The 15,907-nt window shown below is 37.8% G+C and overlaps 1 protein-coding gene across 14 annotated transcripts in view; it reads right to left on the minus strand.

Annotated features, from left to right (window-relative positions):
* The window catches only part of MPP7 (MAGUK p55 scaffold protein 7), a 250,618-nt gene that overhangs the window by 66,565 nt on the left and 168,146 nt on the right, over positions 1–15,907 (minus strand). For all 14 annotated transcript variants that reach the window (XM_089906315.1, XM_089906314.1, XM_089906316.1 and 11 more), the window contains 5 exons: positions 14,130–14,211; positions 13,512–13,597; positions 9,917–9,991; positions 9,541–9,737; positions 9,001–9,065 (listed from right to left, as the gene is read on the minus strand). In XM_089906315.1, the coding sequence (XP_089762441.1) occupies positions 9,001–9,065; positions 9,541–9,737; positions 9,917–9,991; positions 13,512–13,597; positions 14,130–14,211 (505 nt within the window). The remainder of the gene's footprint in view (positions 1–9,000; positions 9,066–9,540; positions 9,738–9,916; positions 9,992–13,511; positions 13,598–14,129; positions 14,212–15,907) is intronic.

Consider the following 15,907-nt stretch of genomic DNA (forward strand, 5'->3'; position numbering starts at 1 on the left):
TGGAAACTGGTCAGTCGATGGTTATTTTGGAAGTGTTATGGGGATAATAAATCATTAGAAAACAGAACCAAAGAGTTATTTAGGAACACATAAGTTATTCAGAAGCTTTGAATAATTCACAGCTAACCAGATAATTTAGAAAAGTCCAGATACAACTAATTCAGTAAACGTACTTGGCATATATAGATGCTTTTTCACCCTCTATCAAAAAATATATGATGGTTTACAAAAACAGAGCATCTGGGAAGCTTCCTGAATAATAAACCAAAGCACACACTGACTTCCTTTGTGTCCAACCAATTGAGCCAGTTTAAAATAAAGATTCATGCTACCCCCCGCTGATACCAGAGCATGCTAATGAAAATATGCTAATTTAAGACAAAACATGGCTTTAAAGAAAGCAACAGAAAGAAAGAAATCCTCTTCCATGACCAATTGCTCACCTAGATAGGTTCCACTGCTGATACCACCATATTCAGCATCTTCTGGATGGAGTGTAAAAGCAGACAGAACAAAAGCCAAGAAACAAAGCAGAACAGTTAGAAGCCCAGCCACAGATGCAAAACAATAAATCACTTCCAACAATCATACAGCACAGCACAGGACAGCCCTCACAATGCTACTCTTAAACATAAAACACTTTGTTTTATATTTAAGTTTACGGTAACATTTTGAAACATCATGCAATTCTTTTTTCAAGCTTCTTTGGAAGTGCCTTTACTGCAGTTCCAAGAAAATTCTAACAGACTTGCCTGATACGTTTATACTTTCACAGTCAAGAAAATTACAACACTTGATCCCAAAAGTAAATTTATTTTTGTAAATCAGGCTCTTTGATAATATGTAAAATATACCACTTATTTTGGCTCACTGGAGTAGACAGAAAGGTTAAAATGAAAATACAGCCTTTCTTTTGATAAAAAGAGAGTCCATGCGGGGAAGGAATAAAGGCACAGTACTTCTATTTTTATTTTGTTTTAAAAAAAGATGAACAGATGAAAACATTTTAGAATAAACAATGTGCTATTAATTATTTCCAGGAATTAAATGAATACTGGGTTATGCATATCTTAAAATTTTAATTTAAGTCATGGAGTCCTACTTATTTTAGGCTTCTAATCTTTATATAAATATACTTCTAAAACTAACAGCACAGACTGTGCAGAAATCAAATAGTTGAGAAGACTCTCCTCACATCCTTATGTAATAATAAGTCTGTTAGTGTATCTGAATAACATTGCTTTCTTCATTCATCTTAATTTGAGACTACTGACAGATAAAAACAATGTACTACATTAGAATACTGTGTATATTTCTGCTATATGAAGCAAAAAAAAAAAAAGTGTACATTTCTTTCAAAAACAAAGTCCAACCATGACTGCTGGTACTGTAATGTTACGGTGAAAGTTGGGATGTACCATGATCTTTTACAAACTGCTTGCTGTGGTCAACTTAATTCTCTACACATGTGTACTAAACAAAGTTACTAGACTATGCAGGGAAACTTTTATACATGTACCTTTAATTTCCTCTGAGAAGCACACACAAAAAAAAAGAGGAGGAAAAAAAAAAAGAGGATATGATTAAATGTGTAGAAAATACAATTAAAGTAGGAAGATGTTACATCCAAGGGACAAAAAAAATCCACCTACCACACTCAACTGTTTCCTCATCTTAGAAAAGCCAAAGGAAAAAAACAAACGTATTTTAAATATTTCAAAGTAATTAGTCAATGAATAAATAGAATTTGTGAAAAACTACATTTCAGACTACATGGTAGTTATGGTCTAAAAATAATGTATACACTTAAGCAGTAAAAACACAAAGTCTTCATATAGCTTATTAAATACCCCAAAGGGGAAAATAACCAGGAAAAAAAATCAGTATTTTTTTCAAAATGATACCTTCAATAAGGGGATTGTATTTATTTTCATGGAACAGTTCTGTTTCTAAACTAATCTGTTTAGAACTGACGATATTGCATGATGGAAACAGTGAAAAGAAGTAAACATTTTAGAAACAACAAATTTCGCCTTTAAAATGTCTATATATCCTGTAAATTTAACAATATCTTGACAACTGTCAACTTATTACACATATGAAATGAATCAGGCAGAGCCCTTTCTTTTCATTCTGTCTATATTACTTGATGAAAGGTATCTTAAGAAGTAATCTGAAATGATTCTTAAGTTACTAATAAGACAGCACTTTATGAGTTAGGTTTGACCTAGGAGACACATCTTCAGTTGACGGAGGAAAAAGAACTGGAAATTTAACAGAAGCAAATTGTAACCACAAGTCAAGGTAGGAGACATTTTGCTACATGACCTTCCAGAGCGAACAGGACCGATGAGAACAGCTCTCTGCTCACTTCTCCCTTCACACGCAGCACGACAGCCAAAGAAAACACTTAGGAGGAAGTGCACAACAGCCTATGTTTACTTTTCAAATACCTATGGGCCTTCAAACTGCATTAGCTCTATTTGGACAGTATTTGCCAAAATGACAAGCAAATCATTATTATTCAGGCTCACAGTATGAGTCACTCAAGTTGTGAGTTTATTTATCCTCATTTCTTAGTAGCTCTGAAATGTCACGTGCATCTAAAACAAATTATTAGAAAACAAACAATGAATGATGTGACACAGGATAGCCAAGCCAGGCATCTAGGTAGAAATAACACAAGCTGTGTTTAAGACTGATCAACCTGTGATCTCAGACATTTCTGCTGTAAAGTTGATTGTTAAACAGAGTGTATTTTCTGATAGAAACAGCAGGATAGCTTGAGTATTGCACTCATGATTAAAGACTCAACGTCACATAAATCAGATGATAAAAGCCATGTCACACACACACACAAATTAAAACACCAAAGCCAATCCACAAAATAAAATCTGTAACTTAAATTACATGTAGTATATGTATATTTCATATTCTAATAAGAGGTCCTAAATAGGCTCCATAAATATTCAAAAGAATGTTTCCTCCTTGCGGTTCTTAAGTAGGAAGAGAATGGTATTTTTAGCATGATACAACACACACGTAAATATCCAATAGCAAGTATCATGCTTAACAGACATCCAGTAGGAAAAACAAAGGGGGAAAATATACAGAAGGTAAGACCTCAGAAAACAGCTGGGATAAGTGGCAGGACTCTTCCTTTGGTAAGGCACTGCTGCATGGATGTCAAACGCATAAACTTAATTTTCCAACAACTCTATGAGGTCGGAAGTATTATCCCCATCTTACAGATGGGGAATGAGAGGCAGAAAGGGAGGGAGCAGTCGTACATGGCAAAGCTGGGTTGTGGACCCACGCGGTCTGGCTCCAGAGTCTGAGTTTTGAACTACCATGCTACACCATCACATCAGAAGTCACTTTTTAATACCTGGAGCTTCAAGCCAGAAAATGCACGTCAGGGGAAAGGTCATCGGAAATAACACATTTCTTTCAAGCTTCCCGACTACTTCCGTCCACCTTCTGCTGCTCCAGCCTCTGGCCCGCCCCGAAACATCAACCTCTCAGGTGTTTCTCTGCCAGGAGAGCTGGGGAGGGGCCCTCTCCTCTCCCGGCCACAGCAAGAGTCCACGCTACGTCATCAAACACGGACGTGCAGGATGTGACAATTATAAAAAGCACAGAGAGAGGCCAAGGTCACGAAGAGAGAGACTTGCCGTCCTCAGAGAAAGGAGTGTGGAGGCTCACATGAAAAGCACTTGATGAGCTCTGCGCACCAGGCAGGAGGGACTTTCCCAGTCACTGGAGGTCACCCTGCGTGGGACATATCTGATACTCCTGACAAGTGGAGAAGCTGGTCTCTATCAGTGGGATAGTCTGGGGGCAAAGTTAGAGCCCCACTCTAGAAACTGCTTTCTCAGACCCCTCACCGCTCAATGCCATCTCCCCTAAAAGGCTGCAGTGATCCATGACCAAAGACCAGACCCCTAACCGCTGATCAACCCTCTTACCTGCATGACGTCGGGTCCCCAGAGACCATATGGCTTAGAACCTCTCAGATGGAAAAGCTAAACACACACCCTGACAGTGTCATCTTTATATAGGTAAGGATATCACAGACGAAAAAGAAGCAGTAAGAAACGCCTTGACCTCAACCATCTCATGGTGTGAACAATCAGAGGTGCAATTTACAATTTAATCCATCTACACCTCTTTCTACATGAGCTGTGATCTTCGGCATCTCCCAAAGAGCGTCAGAGGAAAGAAATATTTCCAGTATTTTTAAAACCCCGTATGTTTCTGTTACACATGATCCCACCAATATTAAGAAAATGTTTGTCAAAGTTTTAGATACAGAAATTTAAGAACATAAGCAATCTATTTGTTCATTTCTGAATTAAATTTATGTGTGAACACAGTAAATAAACATTATCTAAGATGCCAGGAAGAAGGTAGGTGCTTATTCAACTTGGAAAGTAGTATTACAACAACCTGTAGAGCAATGATACATATAGTATTCTCAAAAGTTTGGTCTTCCACAACACTGGTGCCATGAAGAATGAATTCACTCTTTTCCTCAACGTTTAAATTCTGTTGTTGGTAGCTTGAGATCTTCAATCCACAAAATACTTGTCTTTGAGTGAATCTGGTGACAGCCTGTTTGAATGGACACCTCTTGCCTGCAGTCAAATATTTTCTTTTTTACCCACATGATAACCATCAAAATCGGTTAAAACAAATTCTAACTTATTTTGTGTCTTTACCTTCAAATTTTTAAAAAGCCAATAAATTGTACATTTTTGATTTCTCGTTTATTTATTACTAGAATTCTATTAGAGCTATTTTGTAAAAGAAAATGTCTTCATTAATATTATTCAATCAGCATTATTAGAAATGTTCAGCTATTTATACTTTGATAACTAAAAAAAGGAAACGAAGCACTGTAAGTAAGTATCATACTTGAACGTTCTGCAGTAAAATACAGTACATGAGTAAGGACTCGATTTCAGTATAAGTCACGTCGGATTGAAGTTAAAGTTAATGTTTATGCTACTAAGAAGCTAACTCCTAACTTACATACTTACGTTTCAATAGAAAGGGAACAAACAATATTTCAAGTAATCAAAGAAATTCCTATTTCTTTTCAAAGGTTAGGTGCTATCATATGGCTTTATATATGCAACTGAACTGTAAAAATAAGCTTTGGCAGGAAAGTCGTAGGGTAAATTCTATCGACACAAGAACTGCAAGCTACTAAGTGTCTGTCAGGAGAACTGCCCCTACGTGCTACTTGAGACATGAGATAGGTGCTTACTTGGGCCCCAAACACGCACCCCGTGTCCTTCTGATAACAATCTAAACGTTGGTCACAGCAAGGAACACCTCGTTTGAGGAGCCTGTTTTCTGTATATGCATTAGATACGCCAAGATTCCTAAGGAGAGGAAATAACCAAGCATCAAGGATGAATACCACCCACACTCAGAGTTTTGCATAAGGGTGCCAGTTTAAAAGCCTGAGGAGGTCGGTACTACCATAGCTTCTGATTTTTTAACCATGGAGCCCGGACCCAGAGTTCTAGCACAAATATAAAGGCAGAGATAACAGTACTGGGGTGCTCCAGTCCTTTCTGACCTCTGTGTGCACACTAGCTGAAGCCCTACAGCACCAGAGCCATCTTCCATGAACTTTTCCTCCATGAAGACTTCAGTTATGATGATACACTGTGAATCAAATAAAGAGTAAAATCCTACTAATACAAAAGCAATCAATTTGTCAAAAAAGTTAACTGGCTAATGACCTTTAAGTCATTATTCTAAACTCATTGCTTAACCAATACCTTCCTAGGTTTTAAGAGCACTTGTGAAATTTAGTGCAGAAAATTTTTATCAACATGAGTATTTTTCATAAATTTATAAACACCAGCATGAGAGAATTATTCTTTTAGAAATTTTATATTAAATCAGAAATTTTCTTAAAACCTATTCCATGACTATTCAATGTAATTAAATAGATCCATTATAAAATATATACAGATTTTTTTAATAAAATAAAATATAAAAATAAAGGATTTTATATCAACTTTCTGCTTTTCTTCATAGTATTATTCTGTAATGTAGCAAAGGGCATGATAACAAATGTCCTATTCCAAAAATCTAAGTACCAAAGGTTGAAGTCCAGGAAGTGTTGAGTCAGATGGTCTTTATAAGATTTAGTTACATTAAAAAAAAAAATCACTTTCAAATACACAGGTTACAAAACAAAGTGCTTTTAAATACTTATAAAAATGTTCAGAGCCAGGGACTTCCTTGGCAGTCCGGTCATTGAGACTCCGCGCTTCCAATGCAACGGGCATGGGTTTGATCCCTGGTCGGGGAACTAAGATCCCCCCACGTGCCATGCACTGAGGCCAAATGAATAAATTTAAAAAATAAATAAATAAATGTTCAGATTCAGTGCAATGATTTTTGTATAACTTTTGAGTTCAGGGGTTTATGAGACAACACTCAAAGAATTTCAAATGGAATTTCAATTTTTTGAGAATAAAGACAGTGGCCTTTTATTTAATTTTCACGGAAGTATACGGTCTCTCTGAATGAGGCTGTATTTACTACACGCTGCATTTACTTTGGATAATATTGATCAGATTTATTTTTTTATTTAAAAGTAAAGAACATCTACCTCTGAGAACAAACAATGCATCTCTCAGTGAATCAAAATCTAGGTTAAAAATAGAGAGAGAGAAGAAAAGGAAGAAAGGGTGAAAGGACGACCACGTTCCATAAAGACAAGTCCTGAAACTCAAACACTAGAGTATTAACATATAAAAGAAATTATGTAAATTCATATTAGGGAAATGCAAATCAAAACTACAATGAGGTGTCACTTCACACTGGTTAGAACGGACATCATCAGAAAATCTACAAACAACAAATGCTGGAGAGGGTGCGGAGATAAGGGAACCCTCTTGCACTGTTGGAGGGAATGTATATTGATACAGCCACTATGGAGAACAGTATGGAGGTTCCTTAAAAAACTAAAGATAGAACTACCATATGACCCAGCAATACCACTACTGGGCATATACCCTGAGAAAACCATAATTCAAAAAGACACATGCACCCCAATGTTCACTGCAGCACTATTTACAATAGCCAGGTCTGGAAGCAACCTACATGCCCATCAACAGACAAACAGATAAAGAAGACGCAGCACATATATACAATGGAATATTACTCAGCTATGAAAAGGAACAAAACTGGGTCATTTGTAGAGACGTGGATGGACCTATAGACTGTCATACAGAGTGAAGTAAGTCAGAAAGAGAAAAACAAATATCGTATATTAACGCATATATGTGGAATCTAGGAAAATGGTACAGATGTACCGGTTTGCAAGGCAGAATTAGAGACACAGATGTAGAGAACAAACATATGGACACCAGGGGGGGAAAGAGGGGTTGGGTGGTGGGGCGGTGGGATGAACTGGGAGATTGGGATCGACGTGTAGACACTGATGTGTATAAAATAGATCACTAGTAAGAACCTGCTATATAAAAAAATAAAATTAAATTAAAAAAAAGAAATTATGTAAATTCAAAGACAAAATAGCCTCCATTACAATTAGAGCTCTACACACACACACACACACACACACACATTTATCCTGAAACCAGTTTGGGGAGAGCTATTAAGAAGACAATCTCTCTACTTTGCACAGTTCTTTAAAACAAAAAAAATACATCAAAAATTTTAAGTGAAAATTCATAATTATAACCAATTACACATTTCTAAGTTGCCTAAAACTCAAGCAAATTAGAGTATGGATTCAGATTCGAGTAGAATCACATTTATTTCATTTTCAAGTTAGACACATTTTATCCCCCATGCACCAAATGTATAAGAAATGTGCAGGCCCCCAAATGTAAAAAACCCTCAAAGAGCAAGTCAGGTAGAGGCCTCAGAGCTCCTTTCCACTGGATGAGTTGCCAGTGAAAATTCATCACACTTAAGAACAATGCAACATTCTGGTTAAACTTGAAGCTTTCGATGTCACGGGACATGTGGCATTCTATGACAAGTGTTTTTTCCTTCTGCCCAGACTTAACAGAGCAAGAACAAGCAGGCTTTTGAATCAGTGCTCTACTTGAAGCTTGCTTGTGAGATTTATACTCGACTGCAGTTTGGCTCCCTTATAACGTGATTCCTGGGCTCTAGGCTTCTACAAACTGACAGAAATAACAGGAGATGGGAAAAAATGCAACGATACTAAAAACAGATGTTGGTGTGAAATTCCAGGACCGTTTATTTGCTCATTTCACCTTTTAACGTACAATTTCTATGCTGAAAACAAAAGGGCTTTTTTGTTTTTTTTAACTCTTAAACTACCTAGAACCATGAAGCAGAGAAGATAAAGTAGGATGGGGCCTTACAAGAGGTGGGAGGTGAGAAGTAAAGAGAATCTGAGAGAAGCCTGGGTTAAAAGAAAAACCATTCTTTTCCAGTAATCCTACGTCATCGTTTTTCTTATTCTTGTTTTCTTTTAATCTAGTTTGGTAATAACTCTGAACAGACCGGTTGAAGGTCAGAGTTACTGTGATGTCAAAATAAGCAAGGAAGAAAGTAGAACAAGAATGACTGTTTTAGGCACAATTGCTTTTGTGCCCTAGAAAGTGATGGATTTTTTTCCTCCAATCTTTACCAAGAAATATCGTATCAAACCTCCTAGCTTTAGAGAAATAAGAGTTGCATTTTAGGTTACATTATAAAGGACCTAAACTCAGGATCAAAGAGAGTTGTGGTTATTAGCTTTTTTCTTACAGAGTGAGTCATGGGTTTATTATAAACAACCCCAAACACCCCTTTCTTCAAAAGATTCACTTTACTATTCCCACTGTGAATTTGTTCCTTGTTGGTTCTTGTGAAATGATGATCCAAACGCTATCACAGGTAATAGGACCTCTTATTCTACCACAAACACCTGCTGTAACAGTCAAAAGTAAACAGCAAGACTTAGTTACTCTGCATTCTGATTAACAAACTTACATGATTTCCTGTTGGAAACTTGCAGGGGCTGGACTAGTATTTCTGGTCGTCTCAGAGCCAATCTCCTGGGGGAAAAGAAGGTCAATATGCCTATCAATTTTCAGTACAGATCCAAGATTAACATAACACCAAAATATTAAAAGCCTTAAGAGAAAAATGGAACGTTGGAGGAAAAAATGAACACAATGCAATCTACTCAAATTAAGAAATAAATCCTCTACTTTCAAATTTTTATAAATTCTCCCCACTCTGAAATCACTCTTCTTTATTTTTCCATCTTTCACATCAATACAGTTTCAGATATTAATGTGCTATTTTCCATTTGTTTCGTAACAAAAACTGAATATGACCTGAGAGTGTCATATTATTTTTGGTCATTATTCATGCTTCGTTAGACAAAACAGAAATCCAAACCTGAGGGATAAGGAATTCTAAGGCAAGGTTTTAGTGCTTATTTTATCACAACTATGCTGGAATGGTATTTTGCAGAGAACAAAATGTCAGCTGAAGACAGGCCATGATTCTGTGCCAGGAACTCACCTTTCCTGGAAATGCTTTGAGGGAATCAAGCCTGCCCTGGGATTGGCATCTCCTTCGTGCTTCGCCTGCCACCATGTTGCATCATCCTGGCTCATAATCTGAAGAATATCTCCCTTTTTGAAAGAAAGCCCAGCTTCCTTACATGGAATTGCTTTATCCTCATTAGGGTCATAGTCAAAGAGGGCTTTGATAAACATCTGGAAGAAAGTTCCGTTTCAGATGCATAAATATAAAAAAATAAATGTGAAGCGGCCAACATTCTTCTAACTCTGATTTATTTAAGAAATAGAATATTAAGATAAACTTGTTGTGTTCCATTTAGTAAATGGAAAAACATTGGTTCCCACAAAAAAAAGGGTTTCTGAGGAATGGTTACCTTGCCCTCCTTTGATGGTGTGTCCTCCTTGATGCTGGGTATAATCTTGAATGTGATTGCACCCTGAGACTGAGCCTGATGTCAGAGGAAAGAAAAGAGTTATAAGAAAACCGCTGGAGCCAAGGAGGAAGAAAGTCAAATAGGTAGAAAATGAAACGATTCTAAAAATTTACAAGCTTGGGGTTTCTACTCTTAGACAGAACAAACCGAGGAAACTATTTTTGTAGAAATTCCTGTAACGTGAGAAGGCACTAAAGTTTGTCAAATAAGTTAAAAAACATTAACCGCTAAACCACTTTTACCTCTTGTGCACTTTTAAAATGCCGATGAATGTATTACCATCCATGTTGAGTTACTTCAAAATAGAAAGACAGAATATGCACAGTGCCTTAAATAGGATTAAATGGCAAGAACAGACCGTGTGCAAGGTTCAGACCACTGCATCTAAGGCTCAGCAGCCAGGTTTCAGGGACAAAATTCCTACAACTGCCAGTAATGTGGCTATAAATACATGATTCAATTAGTTGCGATGCTCATCAGAAAAATAATGAAAAACACTCATCTCTATTACATCCTGGTTAGTAAGAGAAGTACCAAATGTAGCAGATTAATTAAAAGATGAAAAGATTGTCTATTCTAATTTAATTAAAGCAAGCAACAATACCCCAAATTCTTTGCTGACTACCTCAGACAAGGGTAGGTCTTCCTATCAGGGACCTGCTGTGTAGCACAGGGAACTCTACTCAATATTTTGTAATAACCTACAATGGAAAAGAAGCTGAAAAAGAATATATATATGTATATACGTGTGTGTGTGTGTGTGTGTGTGTGTGTGTGTAACTGAATCACTTTGCTGTACACCTGAAACTAACACGACATTGCAAAGTAACTGTACTTCAAAAAAATTGTTTTTAAATAGTAGGTCTGCCTTTAACACACCCTTACATCATTCTTTCTCTCTTTTTAGCATTTGTCATAACCATATCTATGTAATTACTTACACAATTATTTCTTAATGTCTGTTACCCTCACTAAATGGTAAGCTCTGTGAAAGCACTAAGTACATATTTAGGAGGACAGGTGGACAGGGAGGAAAGGCGAGAGGGGGAGGGGCGGTGGACGTCCCTGAGGCTCTCGCTATCAGTGTGTGCTGGTGGCCAGGACTCCATTTTGTTAAGAAGGCCCTGATTGATACCGTCTGCCGGTTTCCATGGTGTGAATACTCCCATCACAGCCAGTTTCAATGTATCAGCATGAAGTCACTGAAAGCCAGGATGGGAAAAGCTGCATTGAATCAGCTTTTGTCAGCATAGAAGCCGCTCCAGTGCAGCAAAGAGACTCACATAACATGGGGGTTTAATAGTAGAAATATCAGAATTTTATAAAGGAGTGATTTCAAAATGGTAATATCACTGTTATTGCTTATCATAGAAGTAACTCACTAACCTTATTAAGAATTTATATAATACTAAATTGCACGAGTAGAAAGAAAGCAAGTCTTCCCTATAATCCCTTCCCCTTCTTCTAGTTTGTGTGTGTGTGTTTTAATGCAGGTGTCCCCGACCCCCGGGCCATGGACCGTAACAGTCCCTGGCCTGTTAGGAACCGGGCCGCACAGCAGGAGGCGAGTGGCAGGCGGGCGAGCGAAGCTGCATCTGTATTTACAGCCGCTCCCCGTCGCTTTCATTACCACCTGAGCTCCGCCTCCTGTCAGATCAGCGGCGACATCAGATGCTCACAGGAGCGCGAACCCTACCGTGAACTGCACACGTGAGGGATCCAGGCTGCGTGCTCCTTATGAGAATCTAATGCCTGATGCTCTGAGGTGGAGCTGAGGCGGTGATGCTAGCGCTGGGGAGCGGCTGCAGATACAGGTCATCATTAGCAGAGAGGTTTGACTGCACGGAGACCATCATAAATCAATTGCTTGCAGACTCATAACAAAACCCTATCGGTGAGTGGCAAGTGAAAAGAAGCTCCCGCTGATTCTGCATTATGGAGACTTGTATAATTATTTCATTATATATCACAATGTAATAATAACAGAAATAAAGTGCACAATAAATGCAATGCGCTCGAATCATCCCGAAACCTTCCCCCCACCCCCCTGCGGTCCATGGAAAAACTGTCTTCCACGAAACCAGTCCCTGGTGCCGAAAAGGCGGGGGACCGCTGTTTTAATGTATGTAAAGCCCTTAGAACAGTATCATTAAGGGCTCAATCAGTGTAAGCAATTACTAGTATTACTATTATTACTAAGTCATACAGGTCTATCCGCCATTGTGAATGCTTCACAGTAATCCATCACGTGAATGAATAATCAATTCAACCTTCTTGATAGTTTCTAAATATTTTTAAAATATCTTGTTTATACACATTTGAAATTATTTCCTTTGGGTTAATTTGCAACAGTTGAATTTCTTGATTAAGGGGTATGCACATTTAAAATGGATAGTTTCAGAGAGCCATCTCAAAAGGTTCTATTAGTTTACCCTCTACCAAAAAAAGCATATAAACATATCTATTCCCTTATAATCTGGCTAACTCTGGGCATTACCAAGCTTTTAAATAACCACCAATCCAATATGTTTCAGACATCATGTCTCCTTTTGTAATTCTCTGTACATACACTTTGCTGATTTTTCTGTAACCCTTTCTTTTTTAATGATTTTTAAGAACTCTCTATATCCATTAAAATATGAGCCTTCTATCATATAAATTGAAAATATTTTGCCTACGATCTCATTTGTCTTTTAAATTTTATGTACAGCATCTTTTACTGTAGAAAACGTTTTCAATTCTAGTCATCACGTCAGTTATTTTTCTATTTGAATTTCACATCAAGGTTAAAAAAACCTTTCTCTACTTTTTATGACTTTTTAAAAAACTTACTTGATTTGAGGGGATTTATTTTTGTGTGAGTTGTAAAATAAGGACTATTTTTTCTAACTGAACAATCAATTAATCCAATACCATTTATGAAATGATCTCACTGCTTTCACACTGATTTAAAATGCCATGTTAATCATACACTACATTTTCATATATACTGAGGTCTATTTTGAGATACTAAACTCTCTATAGGTTAATAACATGTTTTCATATGTAACAGGGACAGTCTCCCTTTATTCTATCCTTACAAATGAACTTGAGAATTTATATTGCCAAGGCTTATAATAATTTCATTTCGTTTTAGATTTCGTAAGACATCTAAGTTAGCTTCACTTTTTTATATACCCGGAAAGCATAGCCTCTAGAGACAGAGATAAATGCATCCTCAACAACAGAGTACGTGCCATGTATTAAGGACCTAATCTGAGATGGGCCCTGTCAAACTCTTGATCTACATTGGCTCATTTAACGCTCCAGACACTCCAATGAGAGAGTTACCACTTCTTATTCTCATTCTGTAGATGAAAACAGGGAGGAAATAAAAAGATTAAGGTATTTTCCAAGGACATAAGGGGGATTAAGTAACAGCGCTGGGATCCAAACCCTGGACTATTAAATCCAAATCCTGTGTTCACAACCAGGTCTGAAATACAGCGATTCAACCTCATTTTCACTGCAGTTTTTAAGTAAATTTTCAGCTTACCAAGATCTGAATGATTTCCTCAGGGCTTTTATCCTCGACAGGTATCCCATTCACTTCCCTAAGTTCATCGCCAACGTGAATAAGACCTGAGAAATCGCAAATTCAGAAAGTAAGCAGTGTTACGTACAAAAGAAATGGTGGTTTGCAGTGTGCCCATCCTGAAAGCACCGTGTGGTGCCCTCAGGGCACGCAAGGACACACATCTCAGGCCTCTGAGGTTTCAGAGGCTGAGGCTCCAGCCTCGCCAAGGCCGTAACATCACAACGCTGCCAAAGGAACAGCAGAGGCATCTCAGTCTTTTTCTAGAGATGCACATTACTTTCACTTTAAGATAAATTTTTTAAAGGCTGTGTGCTTTCAGTAGTACTTTCCAAAACAGAAACATTGAACTAAGTCTTAATATAACCTTGGAAGCCTATATAAGCTAAGACCGTAAAGTATTCTAGAATGAAATTTACCATTTAAATAGGTTCCCACATTTTAACACAGAGTACAATATCTTATTACTGTTTTGCTGTATTGTATCAAAAAACTGTTATCCTCGTAGCTACATCCCGGAAATGTGACACATAAAATCCACGTGCCCCGTCCACGTCCGCCTAACGTTCAAACTCTCACCACTTCTGTCTGCAGCTCCTCCTCTCATGATTCTGGCCACAACCACGGCCCCGGTGGGCTCATCTTTCTTAATGGTAGCTCCCTTTTAAGGAAAAAAAAATAGTATTTGTGGGTAAATGTGTGTACTGGGTGGTAGGAAAGAAATAAGGACAGAAATAAGGACATTCGTCTGGAAAAAGTAAAAACGCTACAAAAAGTAAAGGAAGGGGGAACTGACGTCGTGCCATTTGCTCACAAATACTTATCACTAGACACACAACTTTCTACCACACAGATCCTCTAAGGTTTTCAGCACAAAGACTTTTGAAACCTTTAATCTCTTCAGTACTATGCAAAGTGTACAAAGATCTTCTTTCCATTATAATACCTTGTATTTGAATACTACTTGCTTTTACCCTTTTAGAGCGTTTCCTCATTTCAGTTTATCTTTACAATACCCTGTGAGAAGGTAGACTAAACAGAGAAGGTGAAGTGAAGAGAAAAAAGATTATATAAACTAGAAAACTAAAACCCAGATCACCTGGCCTTTAGTTCAGTGATCCTTCTGTTACACTATTACATTACAGTAAAGGAACTCAGCAATGATAATAAAGAAAGTGGGGGAAAAGAAAAAAAAAGATCTGTTACTCTGAGGTTTTTATGTACTAGGACTGCACCTAGGTACAAATGGAACTAACATTTTGGCGTGAGATTAGGAAACAGTTTCAAAAAGAACCCAGAAATTCTTTACTTATGCATGTTCAGAAGCAAATTAAGTGCATGCTCTTCGTCAGAACATCAGGTACACACGGTTTACTTTCAACGCCTTTTCATGACTTTGCTTCCAAGCAACTGGCAGTGGTTTAGATGGGCCACCAACATCACGCCACGCGCTGAAGAGGTGCACGTTAGGTGGAGGCAGAGCGCACCCCCACGAAGGTGGAATTCTTCTCGCGTTCGCCAATAAACACATGTACAGCATTACCAAACAGATATGGAAACAAAATTAGGAATCCATTTGTAGTAAGTGCTTTCTATATGACGTTTTATTTTGTATATGACAGCTATCAAATACATCTCTAATAACAGCAAAAAAATTAAATAATTGTTAGGATGATTTTGTGGCATTTTTCCTCACCTACGCATGCATTCAAGGCCGAAGACTTGAATGGGTATCTCTCCATGGTCATAAACCTCAGACTCTCCAATTACTGGTAATTTCTGCTTTTAAACAGATAACTTGTAGCCAAGATGACTGGAAATGTAATATCCTTAATATAACTAATTAGTGTAATTAGATCAACTTTCACTTTCTTTAACAATGTGTCTCAAACTCTCCCACCAAAGTACGCCTAGTGTCATAAGGGTCTAGTTATCTAACTTAAGATTACTTATCTGTATTTTATAGATGAGAAATTGAGTGCCAAATGGTTATAATTTGCCTGAGTTCAGACAACTAGTATGCAGTAAAGTCAGAACCTAAGGCAAACTGATGAGAATTGCTTTCTTAACCACTGCTTTTGCAGATGCAGAGCATCAATTCTCCCCTCTTGATGTGTGCCTGCTGTATCCCCACGTCAAGTGGTGAAATGGTTCTGGGGCACCTAAGGCTGTGAGAAGACTTGCAGCTAACTTTCTGGAACTCTTGAAATGCTGGCTCTGTGGGAAGTCAGCCACCATGTAAGAAATCACATGTACAGCCATGCTGTGAGGAGGCCCAAGCCAGGCAGGTGGAGATGCCACTTGTTAAAAGAGATGCCTGACCAGCCTCCAGCTTTCCAGCCACCCAGCCCAGACAC

The sequence above is a fragment of the Delphinapterus leucas genome, chromosome 2 (genome assembly GCF_059928025.1).
Source record: "Delphinapterus leucas isolate spDelLeu-1000000601 "Yukka" chromosome 2, BTC_Dleu_Yukka2, whole genome shotgun sequence".
NCBI lineage: Eukaryota > Metazoa > Chordata > Mammalia > Artiodactyla > Monodontidae > Delphinapterus > Delphinapterus leucas.